The following is a 27,124-nucleotide window of genomic DNA, read 5'->3' on the forward strand; positions in this document are numbered from 1 at the left end:
AAAAAATGAAAGCTTCCTGAGGAAAAAAAGAATAAGAAAACAGAATAACATCAGATTTATCAACAGCAACAACTTGGAAGCTGTAAGATAATTGGGAAATGCCTGGAAGAGTCCAAGGAGGGAATAATAGAATTATATACTCAGGAAGTATCAGTGCATTTTGACAGTAGAATAAAGACATCTTCAGCTATACGGTATCTCAAGAATTTACTTTCTGTCCTTTTTACTAAGGTAGCCACTGAGAAGAATATTTTTCAAAAACAGGAAAATCTTGGTACCAGCATTATCAAAAAAAAAAAAAAAAAAAGGAAATAAACCAAGAAGAGAAAATTGAGGGATCATGAGACAGGAAAACCAGCACAGAGAGTAGGGGAAGGAATCCCCAGGATATTAATGGAGACCCTAGAATGATAATGAAGGAAGATATTGTAACAAAATGACTGTGGCAGGCATAGAGAAAATAAGTATAGATTCTAGAGTTTTTTATAAGACTCTGTGGAAGAGTTCTTCAAGAAGGCAAAGTAGATGGACTGTGTAATGTACTTCATAGTAATAAAGGTTTAAACTCTGGGAGTGGTGCAATTGAATTAGTGTTAAGTACATACAATTAAATAGATGAGTTGGATGGGAGTGGGAAAGACAATTATTAACTCTAGGAGGGATAAAATATAGAAGAGGAAAGAAAAAGTATACCACCTGTCTTAGCTGTGAATAGCATTTACATAGTCATCATATTGACAATGACTATATTAGTGTGTTAGGAGAATGGGGATATTAGAAGTATTATGAGGGTTGCCTAGGAGCAGCATGGGGGTGTGAGAGAGCTGATGTCTCATATTACATTGAAGGAAATGATATTTGAAGAAGTAACAATAAAAGTATATTATTTAGAGGTATTATAAGTATTCATCTAAAAGGGAGTTATAAGTAGTTGCCCCTGAAAGGGAGGAATGGAGAAGAAGCAAAGTACTGCTGTTTTGCCTAGAAATCTCATAGAACTAGTTGACTCTATGCAAATGTACAACTTTGATAAAAATAATAACTATAGATGAATTGTGCTTTTAAAAAAGCAGGTGTAGCTGGACCTGGTGCACACTTGTAGTCTCAACTACTAGAGAGGTTCAGGTGGGAGGACCACTTGCACCCAGAAGTTCCAGTACAGCCTGGGCCACATAGCAAGATCCTATCTCTAAAAAATAATAATAACAAAAGCACATGTATACATAAGCTTCCAACATGTTGTATAGATTTGACTTAGATTACTTTAGAAAATAGATTTTGCCCTATAGAGATTGATAATTTTTGTTTGTTTTTTGTTATCAGATCAGATCCAGACTGTGAAGACATGAAAAGATAATAGTTGGAAACCTCAGCAATTTTCAATTCAAGGAATCTATCTAAGACAAATAGAATACTTTACATTTTGTAAAAGATGTTTATGCATCAAAAAATATAATTTTCTGCTTGCATTTATGGACTCTGACCTTTTTAAGAACATAGGACTTCAGGTATGCTAATTTGGCCATTAATTATTTAAAAACTAAATATTCCCTCAAAAGGCCTCCCTAGAATTATCAACTTCTTAGTGAAGGTCTACATTTGATTGTATGTAGAATGTTTAAAAGTCAGTTATAAGCCATCTCATCCCATCATAATTTATGATATGTTTAATATATTTTATTTTTTAATTGTCTTTTTAAAAAATTTAGTTTATGACTTTGCAGTATGAATTGTGCTTGTGAAAAAGAACTTTAAATATTTATAAGGGACCATGGGTAATTAATATATATTCAATTTTTACTATGTGTCACTGTCAATAAAATGTAAAATATAATGTGCCAACTAGTGTGCTTTGTTTATGCTGAAAAGAATAATGCTCTGTTAGTATGGTATTTCGTGTCATACTGTCAAGCATTTGTAAACCATCTGAGACTAAGTTAAGCTGAATTTATTTATTCAGTGTATGTTGAACATCTCTACACCAACTAGTCAGACATAGTCCTAGGCAATGATGTTACGAGGTAAATAAGACATATCCTTATCTTCAGAGAACTTAAAATTTAATGAGGGATAATTTGAGAACCTTTCCATGGATAGTATCTAATTTTATTTCATTGCCTGAATGAAAATATTGCATCTTCAGATTAAGAGGTATAAAGTAAATTAATATTTGACTGTTCAGTAATCATTACTGACATCTTGTTTTTCCCTTTTAAATGCCTCCAATTTACCATAGCACTTTGTTAAAATAAATTGTGACTTTTAACTTTTTCATGAACATAACTGCTACATAAATGTTCTTTAGAATTTTAGACATATCTCAGGCACACAAATTATTAGTTCTCACAAATTAGAGAACACTTATAATTGTGAACTCTAAATAGAAACCTTCATTTTAATCACTGAGCAACAGTATATAGAGCAATATTGTTGATCCTGATAAACATTGCATATAAAGAAAAACTGTAATATACAATATATACCATCTCAAGTATGCTTAGCTTTGAAAATGATGAAAATAGAAGGCAAAAGTAAGTGAGTAATAAAGATGTTATAGTAACTGCAGTAGTGGTACATGTTTCACAAAGATTTTAATAAAAGCACATAAAGCTACAATAAAAGTTCTATATTCCAGTTTCTTATAGTCCAGAAATAGCAGTGATTTGGCATTCGGCAAGTTGAAAGTTACCCAGAAAATTCCAATGGCTCAGCATCTTAGCTAGTTTACCATCTCTCTTGTAAATTGTTTTAGAGGATACAAAATGAAAATCTCATTAATCTAAAGTTGCTGCAGATATAGGAAGGACATAAGGATGGAAACAATGAATGTAATTTTTTAAAAAACTGATATGCTACAACTATTTTAGGATGGAGAAAGAATTGATTGAGAATTCAAATCCTCACTCACTTACCATAAGGTAGTAATAAAATTAATAATAGTTACTACTATATGATCATTATATTATAAGCAGGTATTACACATACAGAATTTTCATCATTTAATCCTCCCAATAAGCCTATGTGGCAGGTTTTATTATTTCCATTTTATAGATTAGTAAACTGAGGCATTAAAATGTTATGTAATTTGCCAAAGTTCAAAAAGCTGGTAAGTCTGGTACTAGGATTTAGTACCAAGCAGTCTGTTTTAAGACAGATGATTCAAGAGTATGATAGATATTAGAAATACAGATATATCTGCCAGAATAACAATTAAAATGATAGAAAAGGCTCTTACTTGGGACAGCAACCAGGACAGGGATGGTAGAGGGAAGGTCAGAGACTAGAGACTACTCTTTGCTTTTTTTGTTTTCTTTTTTTTTCTTTTAAAGCTATTAACACTACTCAAATTTTAAACTCTGGATACAAATGACTTTGATAAAAGTCCTTAAAACTATTTTGACATTAAATTATTTGGTATTCCACAAACTACAGTAGCTCATACCTATGCAAATATTTAGAAGAAGGAGAAGTACCCTTTTTCTTTGCTTTCATGATCTCCAAAATCTAGTTTTTAGTCTATAAACATCCATCCCTACTCCACATTTTCATGTAAAGATTATGTAGAAGTTGGGCAACAGTGTAGTCACAGGATGTCATATAAGTGTGAATAAGCTGAGATTATTGCATTTGTATTTAGCATATTATACAATTAAAATGTATTTTATTAAAGCTGAAGCAAGTTTTCTTTCATGTCTAGACATCAGTGTGTTACAGAGTTTAATTCATTAAGCTCTGTATTTGAATATAACACCTTGTAAAAATGTTTGAAACTTATCCTCTTGTATGTTAAATATTTAAGTATTTGTATATGGCCCTATTCAGCCTGTGCTTTATAAATCACAAAAGAACTGGGTTTTATATGTTTGTTTTTTATTTCTAAGCTCTCTGCGAAAAAGTTATAAATTGTCTCCTTAAGATATTTTTTCTTTGTAATTTTTTTATATCATGTTGTGATTTTCATAAATATGTGCAGTTACTCTTGATAATACTTGTCTTATTCATTTCAGGTTGCTATAACAAAGTACCATAGACTGGGTGGCTTATAAATGACAGAAATTTATTTCTTACAGCTCTGGAGCTGGAAGTCTGAGATCAGATTACCAGCATGGTTGGGTTCTGGTGAGAGCCGTCTTGGTTGCAGACTGCCATCTTCTTGTATCCTCACATGGCCAAAAGAGGGCAAGAGAACTCTCTGGAGTCTGTTTGATAAGAGCATGAATCCCATTACATCTTCACATGGCTCCTCCCAAAGACCCCACCTCCTAATATCATCACATGTCATCACATAGGGGGTTAGAATTTCAACATAGAAATTTTGGGCGAACACAAACATTCAGTCAGTTGCAATACTTAAGGCAAATTCATCTTGCTTATAACTCTGGTGCATGTGCATTAAAATACTATTGCATTGTAACTGAGTTTGTACCTATTTTCTGCTTTCTGATTATTCCCTTTGTTCATGAAAATAAATGACTGGTATTACAAGGTCACCTAAATAAATAGGTTTGTGTACGTCTGCGACTAGAGAGAAATACTACAGTGATTAAGAAATGGTTATTGTGTTTAATTGAATGTTTCAGGTTACTTAGTTATTACATTTTCATCTTTCTCCGTATGGATGCTCCTGCTCAGCTTCGCCTGCCTCAGAACCTTTATGGCTCTTTCTTCCAATCTCTTGATTTCAATGCCCGATTTAGAAGCTTCATCGGCATACCATGTTAAACTGCTTTTCTGGCAATTTAGAATAAACCAAGAAAGATAAAATCTGTCTCCAAATTTCAAATCACCAAGTAATGCTAAAAGTCACCCAGGAATACTAGATATTTTGAAAATAAAATTTGATTAGAAATATAGTAGTAATGATAAACATAGCTTTTACAATGTGCCCATACTTTGTAAGCACTTTACATATATTCATTTAATTGTCATAAGAACCCTGTGAGGTAAGTATTATCTCTATTATATAGATCAAGTGTCAGTAAACTGCTAACTCATTTGTACTGCCTTTAATGTTTATTTTACTTTTTTAAAATTATTATACTTTTAAGTTCTAGGGTACATGTGCACAACGTGCAGGTTTGTTACATATGTATACATGCGCCATGTTGGTGTGCTGCACCCATTAACTCATCATTTACATTACGTATATCTCCTAATGCTATCCCTCCACCCTCCCCCCACCCCATGACAGGCCCCGGTGTGTGATGTTCCCCTTCCTGTGTCCAAGTGTTCTCATTGTTCAATTCCCACCTATGAGTGAGAACATGTGGTGTTTGGTTTTTTGTCCGTGCAATAGTTTGCTGAGAATGATGGTTTCCAGTTTCATCCATGTCCCTACAAAGGACATGAACTCATCCTTTTTTATGGCTGTATAGTATTCCATGGTGTATATGTGCCACATTTTCTTAATCCAGTCTATCATTGATGGACATTTGGGTTGGTTCCAAGTCTTTGCTATTGTGAATAGTGCCACAATAAACATATGTGTGTGTGTGTCTTTATAGCAGCATGATTTATAATCCTTTGGGTATATACCCAGTAATGGGATTGCTGGGTCAAATGGTATTTCTAGTTCTAGATCCTTGAGGAATCGCCACACTGACTTCCACAATGGTTGAACTAGTTTACAGTCCCAGCAACAGTGTAAAAGTGTTCCTATTTCTCCACATCCTCTCCAGCACCTGTTGTTTCCTGACTTTTTAATGATCACCATTCTAACTGATGTGAGATGGTTATCTCATTGTGGTTTTGATTTGCATTTCTCTGATGACCAGTGATGATGACCATTTTTTCATGTGTCTGTTGGCTGCATAGATATCTTCTTTTGAGAAGTGTCTGTTAATGTCCTTTGCCCACTTTGTGATGGGGTTGTTTGTTTTTTTCTTGTAAATTTGTTTGAGTTCTTTGTAGATTCTGGCTATTAGCCCTTTATCAGATGAGTAGATTGCAAAAATTTTCTCCCATTCTGTAGGTTGCTTCTTCACTCTGATGGTAGTTTCTTTTGCTGTGCAGAAGCCCTTTAGATTAATTAGATCCCATTTGTCAATTTTGGCTTTTGTTGCCATTACTTTTGGGGTTTTAGACATGAAGCCCTTGCCCATGCCTATGTCCTGAATGGTATTGCCTAGGTTTTCTTGTAGGGTTTTTATGGTTTTAGGTCTAACATTTAAGTCTTTAATCCATCTTGAATTAATTTTTGTATAAGGTGTAAGGAAGGGATCCAGTTTCAGCTTTCTACATATGGCTAGCCAGTTTTCCTAGCACCATTTATTAAATAGGGAATCCTTTCCCCATTTCTTGTTTTTGTCAGGTTTGTCAAAGATCAGATGGTTGTAGATGTGTGGTATTATTTCTGAGGGCTCTGTTCTGTTCCATTGGTCTATATCTCTGTTTTGGTGCCAGTACCATGCTGTTTTGGCTACTATAGCCTTGTAGTATAGTTTGAAGTATTTTACATTTTTAAAGAGTTGTTAGGCCAGGCATGGTGGCTCATCCCTGTAATCCCAGCAGGTAATCGGCCGTTGGGAGGCCAAAGCAGGTGGATTACTTGAGGACAGGCATTCGCGACCAGCCTGGCCAACGTGGAGAAACCTCGTCTCTACTAAAAATACAAAAATTAGCCAGGTGTGGTGGCATGTGCCTGTGGTCCCAGCTACTCAGGAGGCTGAGGCATGAGAATCACTTGAACCCAAGAGGTGGAGGTTGCAGTGAGCCAAGATTGCACTACTGCACTCCAGCCTGGGCGACAGAGTGACACTGTGTCTCAAAAAAAAAAAAAAAAAAAAAAGCAACAGAGACTATATGTGGCCTGTAAAGCCTAAAACGTATACTGTCTGATGCCTTTTACATAAAAAGTTTGTTGACCCGTGTAACAGATGATAAAGTGAGGCAAGAGATAGCATATTGCAAATACATGGAAGAAACCAGATTTTGAGTCTACAAGATCTGGCTCGGAATCTGTGTTCTTACCTTTTACATAGCTTCGCAGCAAAGCTAAACATTCTAAATTGCAATAGAACAATTTGAAATTACTTCCTTCTTAAATAATTGTATTAAAAATGAAAACTTAGGTGCAAATGGCTGAAAAGCAATGCTCTTTGAAATTCCTTTAATTTCCCATTAAGAATGAAAAGTATGAAGTCTTGGCCTTCTGGTTTTTCTTCTTCCTTTTCTTTAAATGGGTGGCAAGAGATAAGGCAGATGATGAAGCATCAAATATGTTAACTTTTAAAAGTATAATCACACATACAAATTGTCCCCAAGCATCTGGCTTGGACTTTCAGATTCCCTGATGATTTTTACCAATATTTTGAGGTAAATGATAGCTACTGTTGATAGTCTTGAAATGTATATGTTAGAATATAGTGATGGAAACAAAAATATTTCACGCCAAAATATACTTATTTGGTGTATTTTGAGAAAGCTATGCAGAGGGCCTGCAAACACAAGTAGCCCTACAAAGCTGTCTTTTGTGGGAACGATTTTCTACTGTAGAGAAAATCTGCACTGATGCAGCCAGGCTTTCTCTGAGGCCCTCCCATGTCTGGATCAAGGAAAGATTAACTGAGAGTCTGACACCTTTAACTGAGATTCTGCTATCTGTGAGGTTTCATCTATATAACCAGACGACCTTTGCTAGCCAAGCCTCCTCTTCCCCGCTCCCATAACCTGTCTTGCCACCATAAACTCTTCTGGATGAAGCTTCTAGCTATTCTTTCTGTAGTGTCAGGATAGTATAAAAACTCCATATGGCCATTTCTTTGAGTTTTTATATTTTGTGTGACTCCTGTGAACATGACTGCACAAAATAAATTTGTATGCCTTTTTTTCCTGTTAATCTGTGAACAGATCGGGAAAAATTTAAACTTCCCTGCAGTAGAAACATTTTTATAATTCAATTTGTAGATATTTGTATTTTTGAGTTATGTAACAAGTACAGCTAAGAATGTTTACTTCATTACAAACATTTCATGATCATGCGTCAGTGTTCTAAACCTTTGCCATTTAGCTAAACGAATAACATGTCCACAAAGGACTAGGCTCAGAATTTGGTCTGTCTCTTATAATCTCTTTGAAAAGTTTATAAATTCTTCCAAATGATTTATGAAGTATCAATGTTATATTACTAAAATTATGTGTCCTCCAATTAAATGTAATCATTACTATTGGAGTTAAAGCCAGTTTCACATTCACACTCTTCTTAGGCTCTGTGTGTGTGTGTGTGTGTGTGTGTGTGTGTGTGTGTGTATGTGTATCAGGATGCATGCACCTTCCTAAAGTCATAGCAAGCTCACACTTTGGTGATCACTAACTCTTCCCTGGGACTTTCTTAGGCAGATTTATAGTTATGTCTTGCAAGTATACTATTCTTACCAAGTTTTAGGGGTTTTAAAAAAATATGTTGTTTTTTGTAATTCTTAAATACGATACATCAGCTCTTACCTCTTGCCATTTCTGGGAACTTTATTATACATTTGATAGTGTTTTTAGTGCATTTTTAGATGCTGGGTTATTATTATCTTAAATACTCTCTCTAATTCAGTGAGTTTATAGTTTCATAAAATATCACTTATTGCTTTTCACATTGTAAAACCCCCATACTGTGAATAATTTCATTTTATTTATGCATAGCAGCACAAGATTTTTTAAGAATAAATGAAAAGATTTTTAAGGCCCTATATTTACATGGTATCTTGTTAATGTTAAAAGTTTGTCTTTTCTAATACGGAATATATCTAACATAGGACTTCGGAAAAAATATTACTGATATGTTTGCTGATTAAAATGAAGTGTGAATCTATATAAAGACAAGAGGCAGTATTTTTCTTTTAATAAGAACTTTAGATATAACAGAGATACTCAATTGTCTATGAGAGGAATGGGTATAAATAGACTATGACTCTTTCTTGAAAGAGATCAGGAAAATCCTGAGGTGGAAGCCTCCATTGATATCAGTACCAACCAAATCATACTAAGTGAGCAGGTTCTTAGTCTTTATATGAATAAGGCTTTCCCTAAAGTAGAATGAGTATGCAAGCAGCAACTATATTTATTGAGCCTACAATGATATTTCCTTTTGATATAACATTCAAATTACTGTCACCTCAAAGAAGACCTAAATTTGTCTTAAAGATTATACAGTACTCTTTATCTAACTTAATCACATCAGTTTTATATTTATTTAAATTTCTGTCTTCACTCTTAATATATTCTACCTCCCAGAAACAAACTGAGAAAAATGCCTGCATGAGATTATTTCATGACAGAATGAAAAGTTATCATGCTAAGAGTGTCTTACTCTAAGGAAATTTTTATATTCAGTTAACTCATGATTTTGTTTTTTCTTTAGCCCTACTTTAAATTGTTTTTCAAAGGGGCTAAATTTATATTAATGTATAGTCATATATTAAGCTAGTATACTAATGAACTGCAATCAGAAAAAATAATAGTGCATACCTCATTTAATTGAGCATCACTTGATTGTGCTTCACAGATAACCCTGTTTTTTACACATTCAAGGTTTTTGACAACCCTGTGTTGAGCAAGTCTATCAACACCATTTTTCCAACACCTTTTGCTCACATTGTATCTCTGTATCGCATTTTGCTAATTCTCACAATATTTAAAACTTCATGATTATTATTATTATATTTGTTATGATGATCTGTGATCAGTGGTCTTTACTATTGTAATTATTTTGGGGTGCCATGAAACTCACCCATATAAAACTGCAAACTTAATTGATAAATGTGCATGTTCTGACTGCTCTACAAACTAGCCATTCCCTAAGGGTCCTGTGGGATAATAGAAAAAGATTTTTTAATTATGCAATTGGAGGCTCACAGGGATAGGAAAGAAAGAATGGAGCAGAGTAAATTTATGAAGAAATAATAATAGCTGAAAACATTCTAGATTAAATGACAGGCATAATTTATAGATTTTAAAAGCTCAGAAACCCCCAAATAGAGTAAATACAAAACAGATAAACTTACATATGGCAAAGCTAATTGCTGAAAACCAAAGAAAATATCAAAAACATCCAGAGGGAAGAAAACCTTATTTATAGAGTAAAAGTGATACAAATAAGTTTCTATACAAACTGATATTAAAAAGTTGATTTTTATTAGAAACTCTGCCAAATTCAGTAGTACAGTATTTTTTAAAGTGTTGAAAGAAAAATAAGAAAGTTAATCCAGAATTCTAAGATATGAAACCAAGAAAAAATTCTGCAGGGTGGAGGGAAATTACACCAAAGGAAAAGTCTAATTTTCAAGAAGTAATGAAATGATAAATATATGAGTAAATGTAGAAGGCTTTTTTAAAAGTACCCATAAAATACATGTGAATGTTTAAGTAAAAGAATAACATATTTGTGTGGGGCTAATAATGTATGTAGATATACAAATAACATATGATGACTGTAATAAAAAAGGATGGTGAGGGTGATAAAGGACCCAAACAGTTGTAAAACTTCTACATTTTACAAGAATTGATACAATATTAACTCTAATAGACAGTATAAATTAAAGATGCATATTGTAATCCCTAGAGCAACTATTTAAAAGTATGGAAAAGAAATATTAAAAAGCCAATACATTAAAATAGAATTTAAGAAATATTCAATTAATCCACGTAATAAGGAAAGGGGAGACAAAGGAACAAAACACAGAAGGAAGAAACAGTCCTTAATACCATTATATCAATATTTGGAATACATTTAATTGGATTAAATTCTCCAATTAAAATTAGAAATAAGCAGAATGAATTTTTGAAAAGCATAACTATCTGCTCTCTGCAAGAAATGCATTTAACATATAAAGATGCAGGCATGTTGTAAGTAAATGTATTAAAAAAGATTACGGAAGCATTAAGTATAAGAAGGTTTGAGTGCATATATTAATATAAGATAAAATAGACTTCAAAACAAAAAGAATTAACTGCGATAAAGACATTTTATTATCATTCATCACAGATGTGTGTGCATCCAGTAACAAAGTTTCAGAATACATAAAGCAGAAATTGACAGATAAAGGGAGAAATAAACAATTTCACAATTACAGTAGGAGATCTAAATACCTCTTACTGAGCAATTGGTAAAATAACTAGACAAAAAAAAAAAAAAAACAAAAAAAAACAGTAGACATAGATGATCTGAATCAGTCAGCCAAATAGACCCAACTCATATGTGTAGAACACTACACCCAACAACTACAACTTCTTTTGAAGTGTAAGACAAACAGTCCAATTTTTAAAAATGGAAAACAAACTACATAACAGGAAAAAAATCCACAATATATATATCTGACAAAGAACTTGCATAATATATAAAGACCTATTATATATCAATAGAAAGAAGCCAACAACAACAAAATATGAGCAAACCACTTGAGTAGATACCTCACAAAAGAATATGGTCAATCAATACTCACAGGAAAAGATGCTTAACATCATTAATCATGAGGGAGATGCTAATAAAAACTATGATTTATTACCATTATACACCTACTAAAATAGCTTCAGTTTTTAAAACTGGTAATACCTTGTGTTGGCAAGAACATGAAATCATTGGAATTCTCACACAATGCTGGTGGAGAATGCAAAATGGTATGTGGCGCCAACCAAGTTACGCATCTTTGTAGGGAGGTGATGATAGAGCAGCAGGAGCAGCCTAGCACCAGTTGATGGAACACCCGTAGGATGATGAAGGCATGCACATTGCCTGGCATGGGATGTTGGAGCTTGAGAAGGGTAAAGAGGGCTTCTACACCCGACGTCCAGGGAGGTGGTGGTGGTAACAGGTGATTAGTAACATTTAGCAAGGAAAGAATCTAATAATATATTGACAATAATGGGAGTCATCCTCCAGAGTGTAGGAGAAGAGAGTTACAGGTGTGGAAAGAAAACTAGAAGGATTTTTGTATTACAGTTGGAGGTATCGGTATGAGCACATGAATTTCAATGGGTAGAAAGAGAGAGATATAGATACAGAGATAGAGATGCTGTTTGTGTGTATATACCTGTGTATGTGCCTAAGAGCAGTGACTCCAACAGCAATGAGAACACCTGGCACCCACATGTAGGTATCTTGGTTATATTCTCCACTAAAAAGAAGTAGGGCTCTTTGGGAAAATGGCTACTTCCATAATGGAGCAGAAAAAATACAGAATGAACCTGGAACATTTTGTTTTTCCAGAAAGTTAAAAAATGCTCAAATAATGATGTGGACATAGCAAAAGGACACAAAGACAGTTTGAAGGGGCATTAACTGGCTACACCTGCGACATTTTGAACATCAAAATGAATAAAGATAGTAATGGACTATATAACTCATTGAATGAAATATGAATTTATATATCTATATGATACAAATAAGTGAATAAATGACTAATGGGGAGATAACATTAGAACACCTACAAATAAATGTAGAATGTTGGAATGAGAAAATCGCCATTTGACAATAATTGTAATAATTTATTCAGTCTAGAAACATCAATGGATGCTAAAAATAATAATGAAATGTTGTCAAGGAATGGGATATTTATATAGCTTCAAATTATTTCTCCACAAAATACTAATTACAGAGAGGAAAAAAATAGCTAGCATACAATTAAGGGAGCTTGCAGACATCACCTTAATCAAGTGATCCAAGTTATTATCTGTGATGGGACAAATTGAAATCATGTACCTTAGCTTGGTGTGGTGGCAGACGCCCGTAATCCCAACACTTTGGGAGGTTGAAGCAGGAGGATCACTTGAGCCTAGGAGTTTGAGGCCAGCCTGGGAAACATAGTGAGACCCCATCTCTACAAAGATTCCAAAAATTAGTGAGCTGGGTGGTGCATGCCTATAGTCCCAGCTACTCAGGAGGCTGAGGTGAGAGGATCGCTTGAGCCTGGGAGGTCTAAGGTACAGTGAGCAGAGATCACACCACTGCACTTCAGCCTGTGCAATAGAGTGAGACGCTGTCAGAAAGAAAGAAAAGAAAGAAGGGGAAGGAAGGAAAGAAGGGAGGGAGGGAGGGAAGAGAGGGAGGGAGGGAGGGAAGAAGGAAGATCATGTACCACCTGACACAATGAGAACAGAGCATTATAGAAGGAAAAAGAAGAAGGATGGAAGGAAGGAAGGAGGAAGGAAGGAAAGAAGGAAGGTGGGTGGAAGGAAGAGAGAGAGAAAAAGAAAGAAAAAGAAAAAAAGAAAGGAAAGAAACAGAGAAAGAAAAAGAAAAAAAAAGAAAGAAAGAAAAAAGAATTATGTACCACCTGACACAATGATAACATAGCATTACTTTTGGGATATTGCCAAAAATGTACAGCCTGAATCCAACCATAAGAAAACACCAGGCATTTCCAAATAAAAAGATCCTGCTTCCACCAAAATGTGGCCTGTAAGAGTAAAAAAATGTCCCAGTCATGAAATTCCCAGTCATGAAAGACTGAGGAATTTTTACCGAGTAAAGGAGACGAAAGTGACATAACAACTAAATGTGGTATGTGATTCTGGACTGGATCACTTTGCTAAAAAGAACACTAAAGAGATAATTGTCAAAACTTAAATGGAGTCTGCAGATAAGGTGGTAGACTATGTCAACATTAATTTCTTGATTTTGAGAGTAGAATTGCAGTTAGGATTTTAGGAGAATAGTCATGTTTGTAAGAGTTACACATCAAAGTATTCAGGACATCATTTTGACAACATAATTTCAAATGATTCAGGAAATAAAAAGAGGTTCTTAATACTATTGTGATTTTTCAATAAGTTTGAAATATTTTCAAAATTAAAATATTTAGAAAAAAATTTATATGAAATAACAATGTAGAGAAAATTGAATTTTACATATTGAAGAATTAGAATAAAAGGTAGATGAGTATGTTCAAAAAAGAATGCCTGAAATGGTATCACTCATAAAAATAAACTGCCTGAATAGATTGATAATTGCAACCAATATGGGAAATGTACATATACTTATTATATAAATTAAGTAATTATTGAAAGTTGTAGCTATATTATACAGTACTGCTACCAATTAAAATAAACACTTTAACTCTTAATAATAAAGATGGACCAAGTGCCTTTTGGGATTTCATAATAGTAATGCTTTCAACCTGCCAACTTTTGAGTGAATTCCAGGTAATAGCTATGAGAAAAGCAGTTCATGTAAGAATGCCACACAGCTGTCAGATTGTTTTGATTCTTGTATACACTTGATTTTAGTCCTAAATTAGATACATGGTTATTAGTAAGACTTCTCCAGCTTGATTTACTCGTCTAACCTGTCTCAGGCAATAATTGGCAGCTATAAATTAAATTATGTAGGTCACATTAGGATCAGTGCAGCAGTTTCTCCATCTGCCTATTTCTCATACCTTGTCATTGTCATTTACTTTTTAATTATACAATTATTTTAAAGAAGGTCAAGATAATGCAGCAAGGAGTTCACTTAAAGGTAGTTTCATATTAACATTCCAAAGCCCTTGTATGTTCTTGTATTACACATAGTATTTGATGATTCACAATATAGTAGCACTCACTCACTGCTATATTTCCTCACCAAATCAGAAGGCAAGCAAAAATTATCTCTTTTTTTGGCCTACTATTGCACTCCTGATCTTTTATACTGCTTTTTGACTAGTGTAATATTCTTAATATAAACGTTTCAATAGATTCAAAATCTGTTAAATAGTGTTTCAACTGGGTTCTGGTTGCAAGTTTTCCATCCATGCTTCTAGAGCTGTGATTTGTGAAATCCACCCAGGACCCCAGGCACAGCCTGCCCAAATCATATGATTCGGCATTTCTTCCTCCCTTTTCCCAGTATAGGAATAACTTCAGAGATATTACGGGTTCAGTTCCTGACCAGCACAATAAAATGAATATAGCAGTAAAGCAAGTCAGATAAACTTTTTGGCTTCCTAGTGCATTCAAAAATTATGTTCATACTATAGTATATTAAGTATGCAATAGCATTATGTCTAAAACCATGATGTACATGTCTTAATTTTAAAAGACTTTATTGCTTAAAAATGTTAATTATTATCTGAGACAGCAGCTAACTCTAATCTTTTTGCTATAATAGTAGAAGGTCTTGCCTTCATGTTGATGGCTGCTGACTGGTCAGGGTGGTGGTTGCAAAAGGGTGAGGTGGCTGTGGCAATTTCTTAAAAGAAGACAACAACAAAGTTTGCCACATTGACTGACTCTTCCTTTCACAAAATATTTCCCTGTAGTATGTGATGCTGTTTAACAGCATTTTACCCACAGTAGAACTTCTTTCAAAACTGGCATCAATCCTCTCAAACTGTGCCCCTATTTGAACAACTAAGTTTATGCAATATTTGAAATCCTTTGTTGTCATTTCAACAACGTTCACAGCATCTTCACCAAGAGTGAAGTTGTAGATATATTAGAAAATACAGTACTGCTACCAATTAAAATAAACACTTTAACTCTTAATAATAAAGATGGACCAAGTTCCTTTCAGGATTTCATGATAGTAATACTTTCAACCTAACAACTTTTAGCTATGAGAAAAGCAATTCATATCAGAATGCCACACAGCTGTCAGATTGTTTTGATTCTTGCATACACCTGATTTTAGTCCTAAATTAGATATACGGTTATTAGTAAGTACCTACTTTCTTTGCTCATCAGGAGCAACTCCTCATCCATTCATGTTTTCTGGTGAGACTGTAACCACTTAGTCACGTCTTCAAGGTCTATGTCTAATTCTAGTTTTCTTACTATTTCCAGCACATCTGCAGCTACATCCTCCACTGAAGTCTTGAACCCGTCAATGTCATCCATGAGGATTGGAATCAATCTCTTCCAAACTCCTGTTAATGTTGATATTTTGGCCTGCTCACAGGAATCATGAATTTTTTGTTTGTTTGTTTGTTTTTTGTTTTTTCGAGACGGAGTCTCGCTCTGTTGCCAGGCTGGAGTGGAGTGGCATGATCTCAGCTCACTGCAACCTCCACCTCCTGGGTTCAAGTGATTCTCCTGCCTCAGTCTCCTGAGTAGCTGGGACTACAGGCGTGTGCCACCATGCCCAGCTAATATTTGTATTTTTTTTTTTTTTTTTAGTACAGATCGGGTTTCACCATGTTGGACAGGATGGTCTCGATCTCCTGACCTCGTGATCCGCCCACCTCGGCCTCCCAAAGTGATGGTATTACAGGCATGAGCCACTGTGCCCGGCCTCATGAATGTTCTTAATGGCATCTGGAATCCTTTCCAGAAGATTTTCAGTGGACATTGCCCGGATCCCTCAGAAGAATCACTATCTATGGCAGCTCTGGCCTTATACAATGTATTTCTTAAAAAATAAGACTAGAAAGTTGAAGTTACTACTTGATCCATGGGCTGCACAATAGGTATTGTATTAGCAGGCATGTAAACAACATTCATCTTGTACATCTCCATCAGAGCTCATGAGTGACTAATTCTGAAAGGAATTTTTTTTTTTCCTGAGCAGTAGGTATCAACAATGGGCTTGAAATATTCGGTAAACCATGCTGTAAACAAATGTGTTGTTATCCAGGCTTTGTTGTTCCATTTCTATAGCATAAGCTGAGTAGATTTAACATAATTTTTAAAGGCCCTAATATTTTCAGAATGGTAAATGAGCATTGGCATCCACTTAAAGTCACCAGCTTGATTAGTCCCTGAGAATCAGCCCATCCTTTGAGACTTTGAAGCTGGACATTAACTTCTCCTCTCAGTAACAAAAGTCCTGGATGGCATCTTCTTCCAATATAGGGCTGTTTCATCTACATTAAGAATCTGTTGTTAGTGTAGCCACCTTCATGAATGATCTTTGCTAGATTTTCTGATAACTTGCTGCAGCTTCTACATCAACATTTGCTGCTTCACCTTCCACTATGATGTTACGGAGATGGCTTCTTTCCGTAAACCTCATGAACCAACCTCTACTAGCTTCCAACTTTTCTTTTCCAGCTTATCTCTCTCAGCCATCATAGAATTGAAGAGAGTTAGGGCTTTGCCCGGAATTAGGATTTGGCCTAAGGGGATGTTGTGGCTTCTATCAAGACTATTAAAACTTTTTCCGTATCAGCAATAAGGTTGGTTCACTTTCTTTTCATTTATGTAGTCACTGGAGTAACACTTTTAATTTCCCTCAAGTTTGTCCTTGCATTCACAACATGGCTAACACTGTCTGGCACAGAAGGCCTAGCATTTGCCCTGTTTTAGCTTTTGACATGTTTTCCTCACTAAGCTTAATCATTTCTAGCTTTTGATTTAAAGTGAGAGATACACGAGTGTTTCTTTTACTTGAAACCTTAGAGGCCATTGCAGGGTTATTAATTGGCCTAATTTCAATATTGTTGTGTCTCAGGGAATAGGAAGGCCCAAGGTGAAAGAGCAAGGAGAAGGAGAGAGACAGGGTAACGGTAGGTCCATGGAGTAGTCAGAACACATATATTTATCGATTAGGTCCACTACATTATATGGATGTGGTTTATGGCACCCCAAAACAATTACAACTGTAATATCAAAGACCTCTGTTCCAGATCACCATAACAGATATAATAATGATGAATTATTATAATTATTATAAGTTTGAATTATTACTTATTCTCCAAAGAATCTCCAAAATGTGTCACAGAGGCAGGAAATCAGCACATGCTGTTGGAAAAATGGGGCTGATAGACTTGCTCAACACGAGGTTGCCACAAACTTTCAATTTGTAAAAAGCACACTACCTGCAAAGCACAATAAAGTGCTATGAAAGGAGACATGCCTGTTCATATTTATCACACTGTTTTGTAATCTTATAACTGTTGCTGAGTTGTATGTTTCTTTCTTTGAAACATACAACTTGTTGTTGTTGTTGTTTCTCAATATATATTCCTCCCACAAACTTCCCTAATCATGTTCAAAGCAGCTAACACAAAAGGAATAAATTCAGGGTCAATGATTTAGATTCTACCTGGATCTTTATTTCAGAAGTTTTCTTTTTCTTGTTTTTTTTTTCTTGAAGTGTAGAATGACTTATAGACTTTTCTGAAATGTAGAGTGATTAGTAGACTTTTCAGAAAATATGTATGTATGTATTTGTTATTTCTCTGACTACCTTCCTGAGCCACTAGGCAAGTGACCTGCCTGTAGCTATTTGCTAAATTTTATTTAAAGGTACATCTTCAGCATCATGCAATATTGCCATGTAGCAAACCTGCACATGTACCCCCCTAAAATGAATTAATTTTTTAAAGATATATCCTATTCTAAATTAGACTGGGTTTTACTTCAATTACAGAGGTCAAATTTACCTATAGAATACACTTACATGGTGGGAAGTACTGGAATGAAAATGGCAGAACTCAATAAGTTTATTTCCCTCAGACTGCATTGTGGCTGATACTTTTACAGAGACAGATTTTATATTGTAGTATGGTCAGCTCTTTCATTTCATGATGTATATAATTGATCATTTGAAGTGGAGTTTCTGTTGAGCCAGATGGAGGTAAAACACCATTCCAATTTTTGGCATTACTTAAAGTTAATACCAACTGCATGGTTCATAAAAACAATTTGTTCATTAATTGTCTTCTGTACTCAATAATAAAAGCAGTATGTCAATACATTTACCTGTATGAGAAGTAGACCAAATGACTTATATAGAAACTGACTACTTAGAAGAGCTTATTTGGGGAACTGAAAAGAATAAAAATGAAATAGAAGATAGGACATAGAAATGAATGAAAACTTAAGAATGGTTATTAATATGAAATCAATTGAGAATTCTTTTTACTTTGATATTTCAGTAAAAATTTCTATTGAATGCTTATAAAAATATCATTCCTTTTGCTTTTTGTTCTTTGCTAAACAGAGTGCTTCTGCAGTGACTAATCAAACCCCATCATAACAGGGGCTTGGATAGAAATTACTGTCCTTTTCAAGTCAAGTACTCAACATCCTTTCCAGTAACTTTTTGGTCTTTTTTTTTTTTTTTTTTTTTTTTTGAGACAGGTTCTTGCTCTGTCACTCACTCTGGAGTGCAGTGGCATGATCATGACTCATTGCAACCTCAACATCCTGGGCTCAAGCAATCCTGCCATCTCAGCCTCCCAAAGAGCTGGGACTACAGGTGCTTGTTACCACACCTGGCTAATGTTTTTCTTTTTCTTTTTAGTAGAGATGTGGTCTTACTCTGTTGCTTAGGCTGGTCCCAAACTCCTGGGCTCAAGTGATCCTCCTGCCTCTGCCTTCCAAAGTACTGGGATTACAGGTGTGAGACACTATGCCTGGCCTGCAGTAATTTTCAAAGTGAGAAATAATTGTGAAAATGTGACTAAGTACATTAAATAATAGTTATTACATCTTTTTCATGTTGATATGTGTTTTTTTTTTAAAGACATATAGCTAGGCAAGGTGGCTTGTGCCAGTAATCTCAGCTTGCGAGGCTAAGGTGAGAGGATCACTTGATCCCAGGAATTCGAGGCTACAATGCAGCAGTGAGCTAAGATCACACTGCACTTTAGCCTGCGCAAAAGAGAGCCCATCCCTAAACCAAAAACAAAACAAAAACAAAAGGACAAATAAAACACATTTTAGTATCTGCAGTCTCATTCATAAAATTTCCAGAGGTCATGGTAAGGGGCAAAACAAAGAAGAAAACCTAACTTCTTGTCTTCTGTTTACATCTTTTCATAGGTAACTGCTTTTTTCCTTTACCAGTGAAAAGCTGACTAGAAGAGGTGAGGAAGGAATTCAATTGGTAGGATAAACTAATTAAAATATTGCTGTCTGGTTCTTTTGTTCATTATTTGCAAATCCAGTTAAGTTATACTTTAAATAATTTTTTACAGGTCTTTCAAAATGAAAGTGGGGTCATTAAGAAATGTACTTGCCCTATTTTTAAGAAGTAAAAAATTATGTCATCTATAGTAGTAACATTTGGTTTTATAAGCTCCATATGGATTTTTTTTTGCTACTACCTTTAGCAATATTTTAAAATAAATTTTTCTGGAAGTTTGTTAATGATATTTTCTTTCAGAATGGAGTAAGATTTCCATAGACATGTCAAGTTTATATTCAGCACTATGTTCATCATTTCATCACTCCAAATTGTAATCAAAGTGAATAGATTTCTATTTTATTCTATGCAAAGAAAATTCATGTACACGAAATTACGTTAATCTCAATTTTAGATTAGGTAAAGTTCCCATGTGAAAACTGGTTCATTTTATATGACAGCATGTAGCATTTCCAGCTGCTTTCTCTCCCTAATCAAAACATTTGCTCACAAAAGCAGCTGCCACTATGCCTTGTTTTTAAACCATTTGCAAGAAATCAAACTGAGAACAAAGTACCCATAGTAAGAAAGCTCTAGCTTCTGGGACATGTATACTATAAAACGTCACAATAAGATAAAAAGGAAACCAGTTCACAGCCACTTTTTCTGTTTTGTTTGTTTTGCTCCAAAGCTTTGTTTCATAAAGCCCTAAGAAACAAAACTTACAACTAACACTAATATAATGCAGTCTAGAAATTTATAAATAATCGTTCTTTATGGAATACTTTTAAAATTGTATATCAGAAGTGCATATTACAGTGCAGAGTTTATGAAGTCAGATGAAATATTTTGGGAAAACAGAATATAGAGGATGAATTTCTCATCTAATAGTAAATTATTATTCTGAGCCATTATCTACGTCATGCTTATGAAGCTCCATTAATAAAACTTAATATCTTACATATGACCTTATATTTTAGATAGCATTTGACTTAGATAAAAGACACATCACACTGAATTGGTGTGAACAACTATTTTGGAACGCATGTTATAATCAGTGTTTGTCAAAGACATGCTACCCCTATTTATACATTTTTAAAAGTACGTTTCAATATTAGCAAATTTTGTGCTGTTTGAAAGCTATATATTTAATTTTTAATGTTAACGTTATATTTTTGTAAAGGACTAATTTCTCTTTGAAGAATCATCATATCAAAGGGAGAAAAGTGTAAATGTAATTTAGGTCAGACTAACACATTTTACTTAATTTAAGCATTAAAAGATGTGTGTTCGAAAGATCTCAATCTCCACATGTTCCGCAAACAAAAACCAGACAAACAATACAATAAAACATCATGCATCTCATAGAAGTTGGAATAACCAATTACTTAAAAATTTTACCATCTGTTCTCATTGAAGCAGCAAGACAGGCATTTCCCCATGTTACAAACCATGATAATTAGAAAGTAACAATGAGAAATGCTAATATCATTTTTCCTTTTTTATTTGCTGTGGGAGTTCTTAATGAAAATTTGAGCATACAAACAAAGGAAAAGAGAGGATATTCCCCCTACCCCACCTCCTAATTGAGTGCTTATATTCAGTAATAGCTTTTTGCTGCCCTGGACAGCACGACACTGCCTCATTTGGCCATGCACAGCTATTATTCTAGGAGGCAGCTAGTGAAGTGCCCCAATCCATCTGCTTGCTTTTTCATGGGCTGGTGCTTTCCTTGATGTTGACAGCTGTCTTAATATTCCTGGGCCACCTGCCACACAGTAAATACTGTGCTCTAAGATATATACAGAAGTTTATTCCCTGGTGGACTTTTCAGAACAAAAACGCTTAGCATTACTAAACTACTCTTGCAGTTTAAATGCTTCAAGGATCAACACTTTCATTCTATTCTCATACCTTTGAGAATGGTACTTACGTTGTGGGAATGGCAATTCAGTTACAGTGTGATGAACTTCAGGATTTCTCATATATCACACAAGTTATTGAATTACAGTATTATAGGTGGAAATCAGGTGCTAAAAGGAGGCAGAGAAGAAGAGAGCATATTAACAGTTATCTCCTCTAGTGAGCCTTCCAGGAACCCTTCAGATTAAGTTGGGGATCCGTCCTATGTTTCCCATCTTACCCCATTTGCTCATCTTGCCCAATTAAACTTGCTCCTTGATGTTAAGCATTTGGTCTTATCTATCACCGTATCTCTATGTCTAAGAATGAGCATGTATCTGACACATAGTATGCACTAGAGAACATATCCAGGTTTTGTGGGATCTGAAGTTTTTACAATTTGGAGGGTCCTCTTTAAAGAAAAAGGATTTAAAAGAAAATTAGATACAAAAATGAATATATTGAATGAAAACATAAACCATGCAAATTACTAATTTTAAAAGGTTGACTAGAAAAACAATTTGTTTTCTTACTAAATGCCTTGCACAACTCTATATCACTTTTTTTCCTATATTTTTGGCAGTGTACTCTTCAATAGCCTTTCATATGACAATAATTTAGTAATATTATTTTCCATAATAATGAAAAGATAATGCAATCTTTCCTCTAGTTCTGTTTTTCTTATTGATAGAAAGGCTGTGTAAACATGCAGTACTACACACACACACACAAAGCTTGTGGTACTGCTACAGGTTTGTACCCTACAAACAAGAATTCTGATAAATTCCATTTTACATGGTTTACATCAACAAGAAAAAATGTTTTGTGTTTACAGTTATAAAAATTATTTTGGGTGGCTGAGACGGGTGGATTACCTGAGGTCAGGAGTTCGAGACCAGCCTGACCAATATGGTGAAACCCCGTCTCTACTGAAAATACAAAAATTAGCTGGGCATGGTGGTGGGCGCCTGTAGTCCCAGCCACTCTGGAGGCTGAGACAGGAGAATTGCTTGAACCCAGGAGGCAGAGGTTTCAGTGAGTTGAAATTGCACCACTGCACCCCAGCCGAGGTGACAGCGCCAGACTCTGTCTCAAAAAAAAAAAAATTAAATATACTGCATTATTGAATATATTATTGCTATGAGAGAAATTACATCAATCGGAGGCAATCCTTCCTGTTGAAACTTTGTCTTCTGATGCCTGGAATAATTTTCCACATGACACCTGATGCTGCTTTACCTTTCAAATCTTGTCTCACCTCTATTACCCACATATTTTCAGTGTCAGAGACCACAGAATATATCTCCTCTGGCTCTGCATCTTGGGTGTAATACTTGGTAAGCTGCGCTACAGACAAATTGGAATTTAAGAAATAACTATACTTTGGAGAGGCTGGAAACCACATAAATATATTCCACTAAGTCCAAACTAAATATATTCCCAACTGAAATTCCCTAGCAGATTCCCAAATGCTCTTGATAACTCTAAGTGGAAAAGAAAATCTAAGTGGACATCTAAGTGGAAAAAAAAAAAGAGATTGTGGTCTTAATCACATTAAAACATTTACTTTTGTAAATTTGATAAAACTGGCCATGGATCACATTGCTGAGTTCACACTGGAAGAGACTGTGCCAGCAGGGAGCCAAGAAACTTGAGCCTCATCGGCTTCACTGTAGATGTGCTTCTACTGCAGGCACTCACTAAACGTCGGGGAATAACTGGATCAATGAATTAACGACACTGTGCTAAATTAGTATCTCTAAGATCCTTACAGCTCTAAAATTTGACATTTTTACAGGCTTCCTAATGCAATCTTAGAATTTAGTATTTAGAAATTTGTTCATATGAGTTCAGGTTATAACAATGTAGGACATATAGAAAACTAATAAGTGCTCAGAAAGCAAATGAAGGAAAATTCAATGGTCATTGTTTTATGACTTTAAGCTATTTTGTCATAGACGCAATTTGTCTTAGTGTAAGCCTGGCATTATTTGTATTTACTGTTCACTTAAGTGCTTTGCTGTGCTACCGAGTGGAGATCAGAGTATTGTTAGATATATTATTAGTTAAAACCATAATTCATTAATTAAATCCTATTGACTCCCCCCCATTTTTATTCCAAGAAAAACTTCCTGAACGAAGTACCCTCTGGGTAGGCACTGGGGCCTGGTTTGATCACAGAACAAGTCGGGGACAAATGTGATAGTCATTCAATAATACGTTGGGAAGACAAATTATCATTTGGGCCTTTTAGCTGGAAGAAACAGTTTGCTTTATTACTCTCTTTGGGCTTTTTGATAAGTGGGTCTTCAGTGGAGATTCTCTTATAAAATAATAAAGCTAGAATTGGGAACTTGTCTTATTCTAGTCTATTATCTTAGTCTTTTTCTATTTTCTCAGACTAGGCTCACAGAGAAATAGGAAAAATTTACCAAAGAGTAAAAAAGGATTAATCTTGAGGGATAGACTGAGATGAACCCGATTGATGGAAATCGGGCTGACTGAACTTTAATGGGTTAAATCCTACCAGAACAAATGAGAGTGAGTGTCTTGGCTCTATTGCAGTTAGTAGGAGCTGGAGGGCTTCTGGGAGGCAGCGTGGGGGGGGCAGGGAGGCTCAATAGCCTCCAGCAGGTGCTGAAAGGACTTGGGGCTTATAGGTATGCAATCTACTTATGAGCAACCTTCTCCTCCAGCACCCGAAAGCCAGAGGGGAGATTACTCCAAGGCTCCCCTCTGCTGTGGACATTTCATTTTTATCTCATTTACTTGTATACATTTTTTAATGAACAAAAGCCATATCACTTCCTTGACGTCTACTCCAGGGGCAGCTTGCCTTCAAACAAAAACAAAACACTTGGGGTGAATGGGCCTCTCAGTATCTCCTGTACTAGCTGCTAGGGTATGAAAAACCAAGAAAAATCCATACCACTGTACTTAGACTTAAAACAAGTCTTAAGCACCCTTTGGTTCCCAGATTTCAGTGGCATCTGTGTAACGACTGCAAAATATGTTTCAGCATTGACAAGCTTGAAATCATACTTTTTGATCAGTGCCGTTTTTGAAAGAGTTCGCAGGGAAGTATGGAGTGGGAAAAGTCTGAAGCACAGCGCGGTTAGGAAAAGTCACACCACAGAAAGCCAGCAGAACGCGCCGGGAGGTGGTGACCGCCTGACAGGTACCCCCTTCTCCCTCCCGCCGCCCGGTTCTGTGCTAACGCGACTTTCGCCCTCAGGGTTGGAGCTGTCTTTGCGGTAGCTGTTTCTTAGCTCCCAGCAAGTCCGGGGCGCCCCGGTACTGCAGTTTGCCAAGTGTTTTCACAAACCTTAGTTCATAAACCTCTTTCAAAAGCCCGAAGAAAACCGTTTCTGTGCTCTGACTGTAGAATAGAAAACACAACGGTCACAGAAAGTAATTGAAGGCAAAGCCCAACAGGCTGCAGCCTGAACTTGTTTGAGCGGGAAGCCCGAGCCTAGCGTCGCACGCTGGGCGACTCCCCTCAGGCTCTCAGGCCGGCGCCTTCGGGGGACCACGTCGCGCCCCAGCGGTGGCGGCTGCGCCCGGCTCAGGGCGGTGCCGCGGCCACTGGCTCCTCCTCGGGGTGGGGCGGGCCGCGCCGGGCGAGGGCGGGAGGAGGAGCGGCCGCAGCGGCGTGAGGAGCTGCCGCGCGAGGAGCGCGTCGCGTCCGCACTTCTCCTGCCCGAGAGAGACTGAGCCGTGCTGGCAGCTCGCGTCGAGTCGGTCTGCCCTCGCCGCATCCCACGGCGCCCGGTCGGGCTCCGGGCACCAGGCAACACCTAGGCCGTTCCCTTCAGACAGCCCCGGGCCAGCGGCCCCCTCGGGAAATGTCCAGCGGCCGCAGAAGGGGCAGCGCCCCCTGGCACAGCTTCTCCCGGTTCTTCGCTCCCCGAAGTCCTTCCCGGGACAAGGAAGAGGAAGAGGAGGAGAGGCCGGGGACGAGCCCGCCTCCAGCTCCAGGCCGGTCCGCTGCCAGGTGGGAGTCGAGGAGGGGGTCGCGGGGGGGCCCTGCACATATTCGCGGGATGAAGGCTCCCGGCCTGACCGCCGGCAGCGGGCCGCTCGTGGGCCAGGCTGCAGTTCGCTCGCCACTTTGTGTTCTCCTTCCTCCATTGCTAAAGTTTCCTCCTCCTTGCCCCGTTCCCGTGCCGCACTACTCGCCTCTCCTCTGCAGGTTAAATAGGGGTGAAGTTCTTGCCCGGCAGCCGGACGCATATCCCCCGATCCCCGCCTGGCTCCGCGCTCTTCCTTTCCCACTTTCCCCTGCCCGGACGTGATTGGGTTCCCGTTCCACACACGCTCTACTCTCCAAGTTCTGTGGCAAAAGCGATTTCCCCGGCGTCCCGCCTGCAGTAATGGGAAACACTTGTGAGCCGAGCGGAGCCGTCGGCCAGGGGAATTGGGGGCGCGATCCCAGCACCACTTGTGTGGGAGGAGATCGGGGCAAAAGTGGAAAAGGTAAAGCTTTGGGGCGTCACCCCCTCAGCTGGTATTTTTGCCATCTTATTTAAATTTTCTCAAAATGATTTTTAAAAGGAATTGTGATAATGCGTTCCCAAGACTTTCACCAAAATGGACTGGACATGTAAATGACGCCACCCTTCTTTATTTCTCATCTCTCCTAGAAACATCTGCCTCAAGTTCCCAAACAGATTCTGGAAATCAGGTTTCCAGCTGTCTTGGTTTCAGTAATCAAAATGTACCCTTTCTCTGTAATATTTTTATCTTTCCTTCACTTTCCCATGTTCAAAAATCAAAAAATTTTAGACATGCCTCATTTAAATGTCTGTTTCTGAGTCTTTTCATCCCCCCGAAGAAAGAGGGGTTAAGTAAAACGCAGCTCGCTTTCTTAAACTTATGAGAGGCTTACACTGTCTTCTCCCGAGATTGCACTAGAATGACCATTGTCATTGGAAGGACACACTCCAGAAAACCGTGTTTACTTCGGACTCAAGATTTCCTGGTGGGCTTAAAAAAAATGGATAGGAAACAGAACTGAGAGTGAGCCAATTCCATTAGTATTCAGATTTTGTGATGTGATTTTAGTCGTTTGTGTGTTCCTCGGTTTCCCCGCTTGTGAAACATTTTCATTATGACCGTCTGTTAATAACATGCCACATGTTTCCAAGAAAGCTCCTACGATAATTGAGTGGTTATTCTCCTGGGACGTTTCAGCTATTATTGCTCTGACTGTTGAGAGTTTAAAATTCAAAGTTACACAGAAGTTAAAAATAGTTTTTAAGTCTGACAGATCTCATCCAGGGTGTCAGCTAGTTCTGTTGGTGTGGGCAGACAGCCTGTGGTGCCTGCCACCGCCGTAACAGCACTAACAGTCTTGGATAATATGAACGCAGTCTGCAAGGAAATCCCAAGTAGGCGCAGCAAAAGTTGGGAACTTGAGAGTCAGTGTTAGAAAGGAGTAAGCAGGTCAAATTCAGGCTCATGTCAGTA

At 36.8% G+C, this 27,124-nt stretch overlaps 2 protein-coding genes and 1 long non-coding RNA gene across 21 annotated transcripts in view; 2 read left to right on the forward strand and 1 right to left on the reverse strand.

Moving 5' to 3' along the window:
• Positions 1–4,547, forward strand: part of ARL6 (ADP ribosylation factor like GTPase 6) — a 36,741-nt gene extending 32,194 nt beyond the window's left edge. For 5 of the 16 annotated variants that reach the window (XR_679052.5, XR_002943154.3, XR_002943158.3 and 2 more), the window contains 2 exons: positions 1,324–1,508; positions 4,008–4,547. Coding sequence is in view for 6 of the 16 variants with exons in the window: in XM_001139103.7 (XP_001139103.1) it covers positions 1,324–1,349 (26 nt within the window). In the remaining 10 variants the exon portion in view is untranslated. Of the gene's footprint in view, positions 1–1,323 lie in introns of all 16 variants that reach the window. The other 11 variants (XM_001139103.7, XM_001139194.7, XM_001139431.7 and 8 more) reach the window with 4 other exon arrangements.
• LOC112208649 (uncharacterized) lies at positions 4,037–25,301 on the reverse strand. The gene is made up of 3 exons (XR_002943159.2): positions 24,981–25,301; positions 21,687–21,786; positions 4,037–4,199 (listed from the first exon to the last, which is right to left on the reverse strand). It is a non-coding gene; the product is annotated as an uncharacterized LOC112208649 (long non-coding RNA).
• The window catches only part of CRYBG3 (crystallin beta-gamma domain containing 3), a 126,481-nt gene continuing 124,561 nt past the window's right edge, over positions 25,205–27,124 (forward strand). For 3 of the 4 annotated variants that reach the window (XR_010155658.1, XM_526496.8, XM_063806929.1), the window contains exon 1: positions 25,205–25,649. Coding sequence is in view for 2 of the 4 variants with exons in the window: in XM_526496.8 (XP_526496.4) it covers positions 25,501–25,649 (149 nt within the window). In the remaining 2 variants the exon portion in view is untranslated. The remainder of the gene's footprint in view (positions 25,650–27,124) is intronic. The other variant, XM_009445940.5, reaches the window with a different exon arrangement.

Source organism: Pan troglodytes, chromosome 2 (genome assembly GCF_028858775.2).
Source record: "Pan troglodytes isolate AG18354 chromosome 2, NHGRI_mPanTro3-v2.0_pri, whole genome shotgun sequence".
Classification (NCBI taxonomy): Eukaryota; Metazoa; Chordata; class Mammalia; order Primates; family Hominidae; genus Pan; species Pan troglodytes.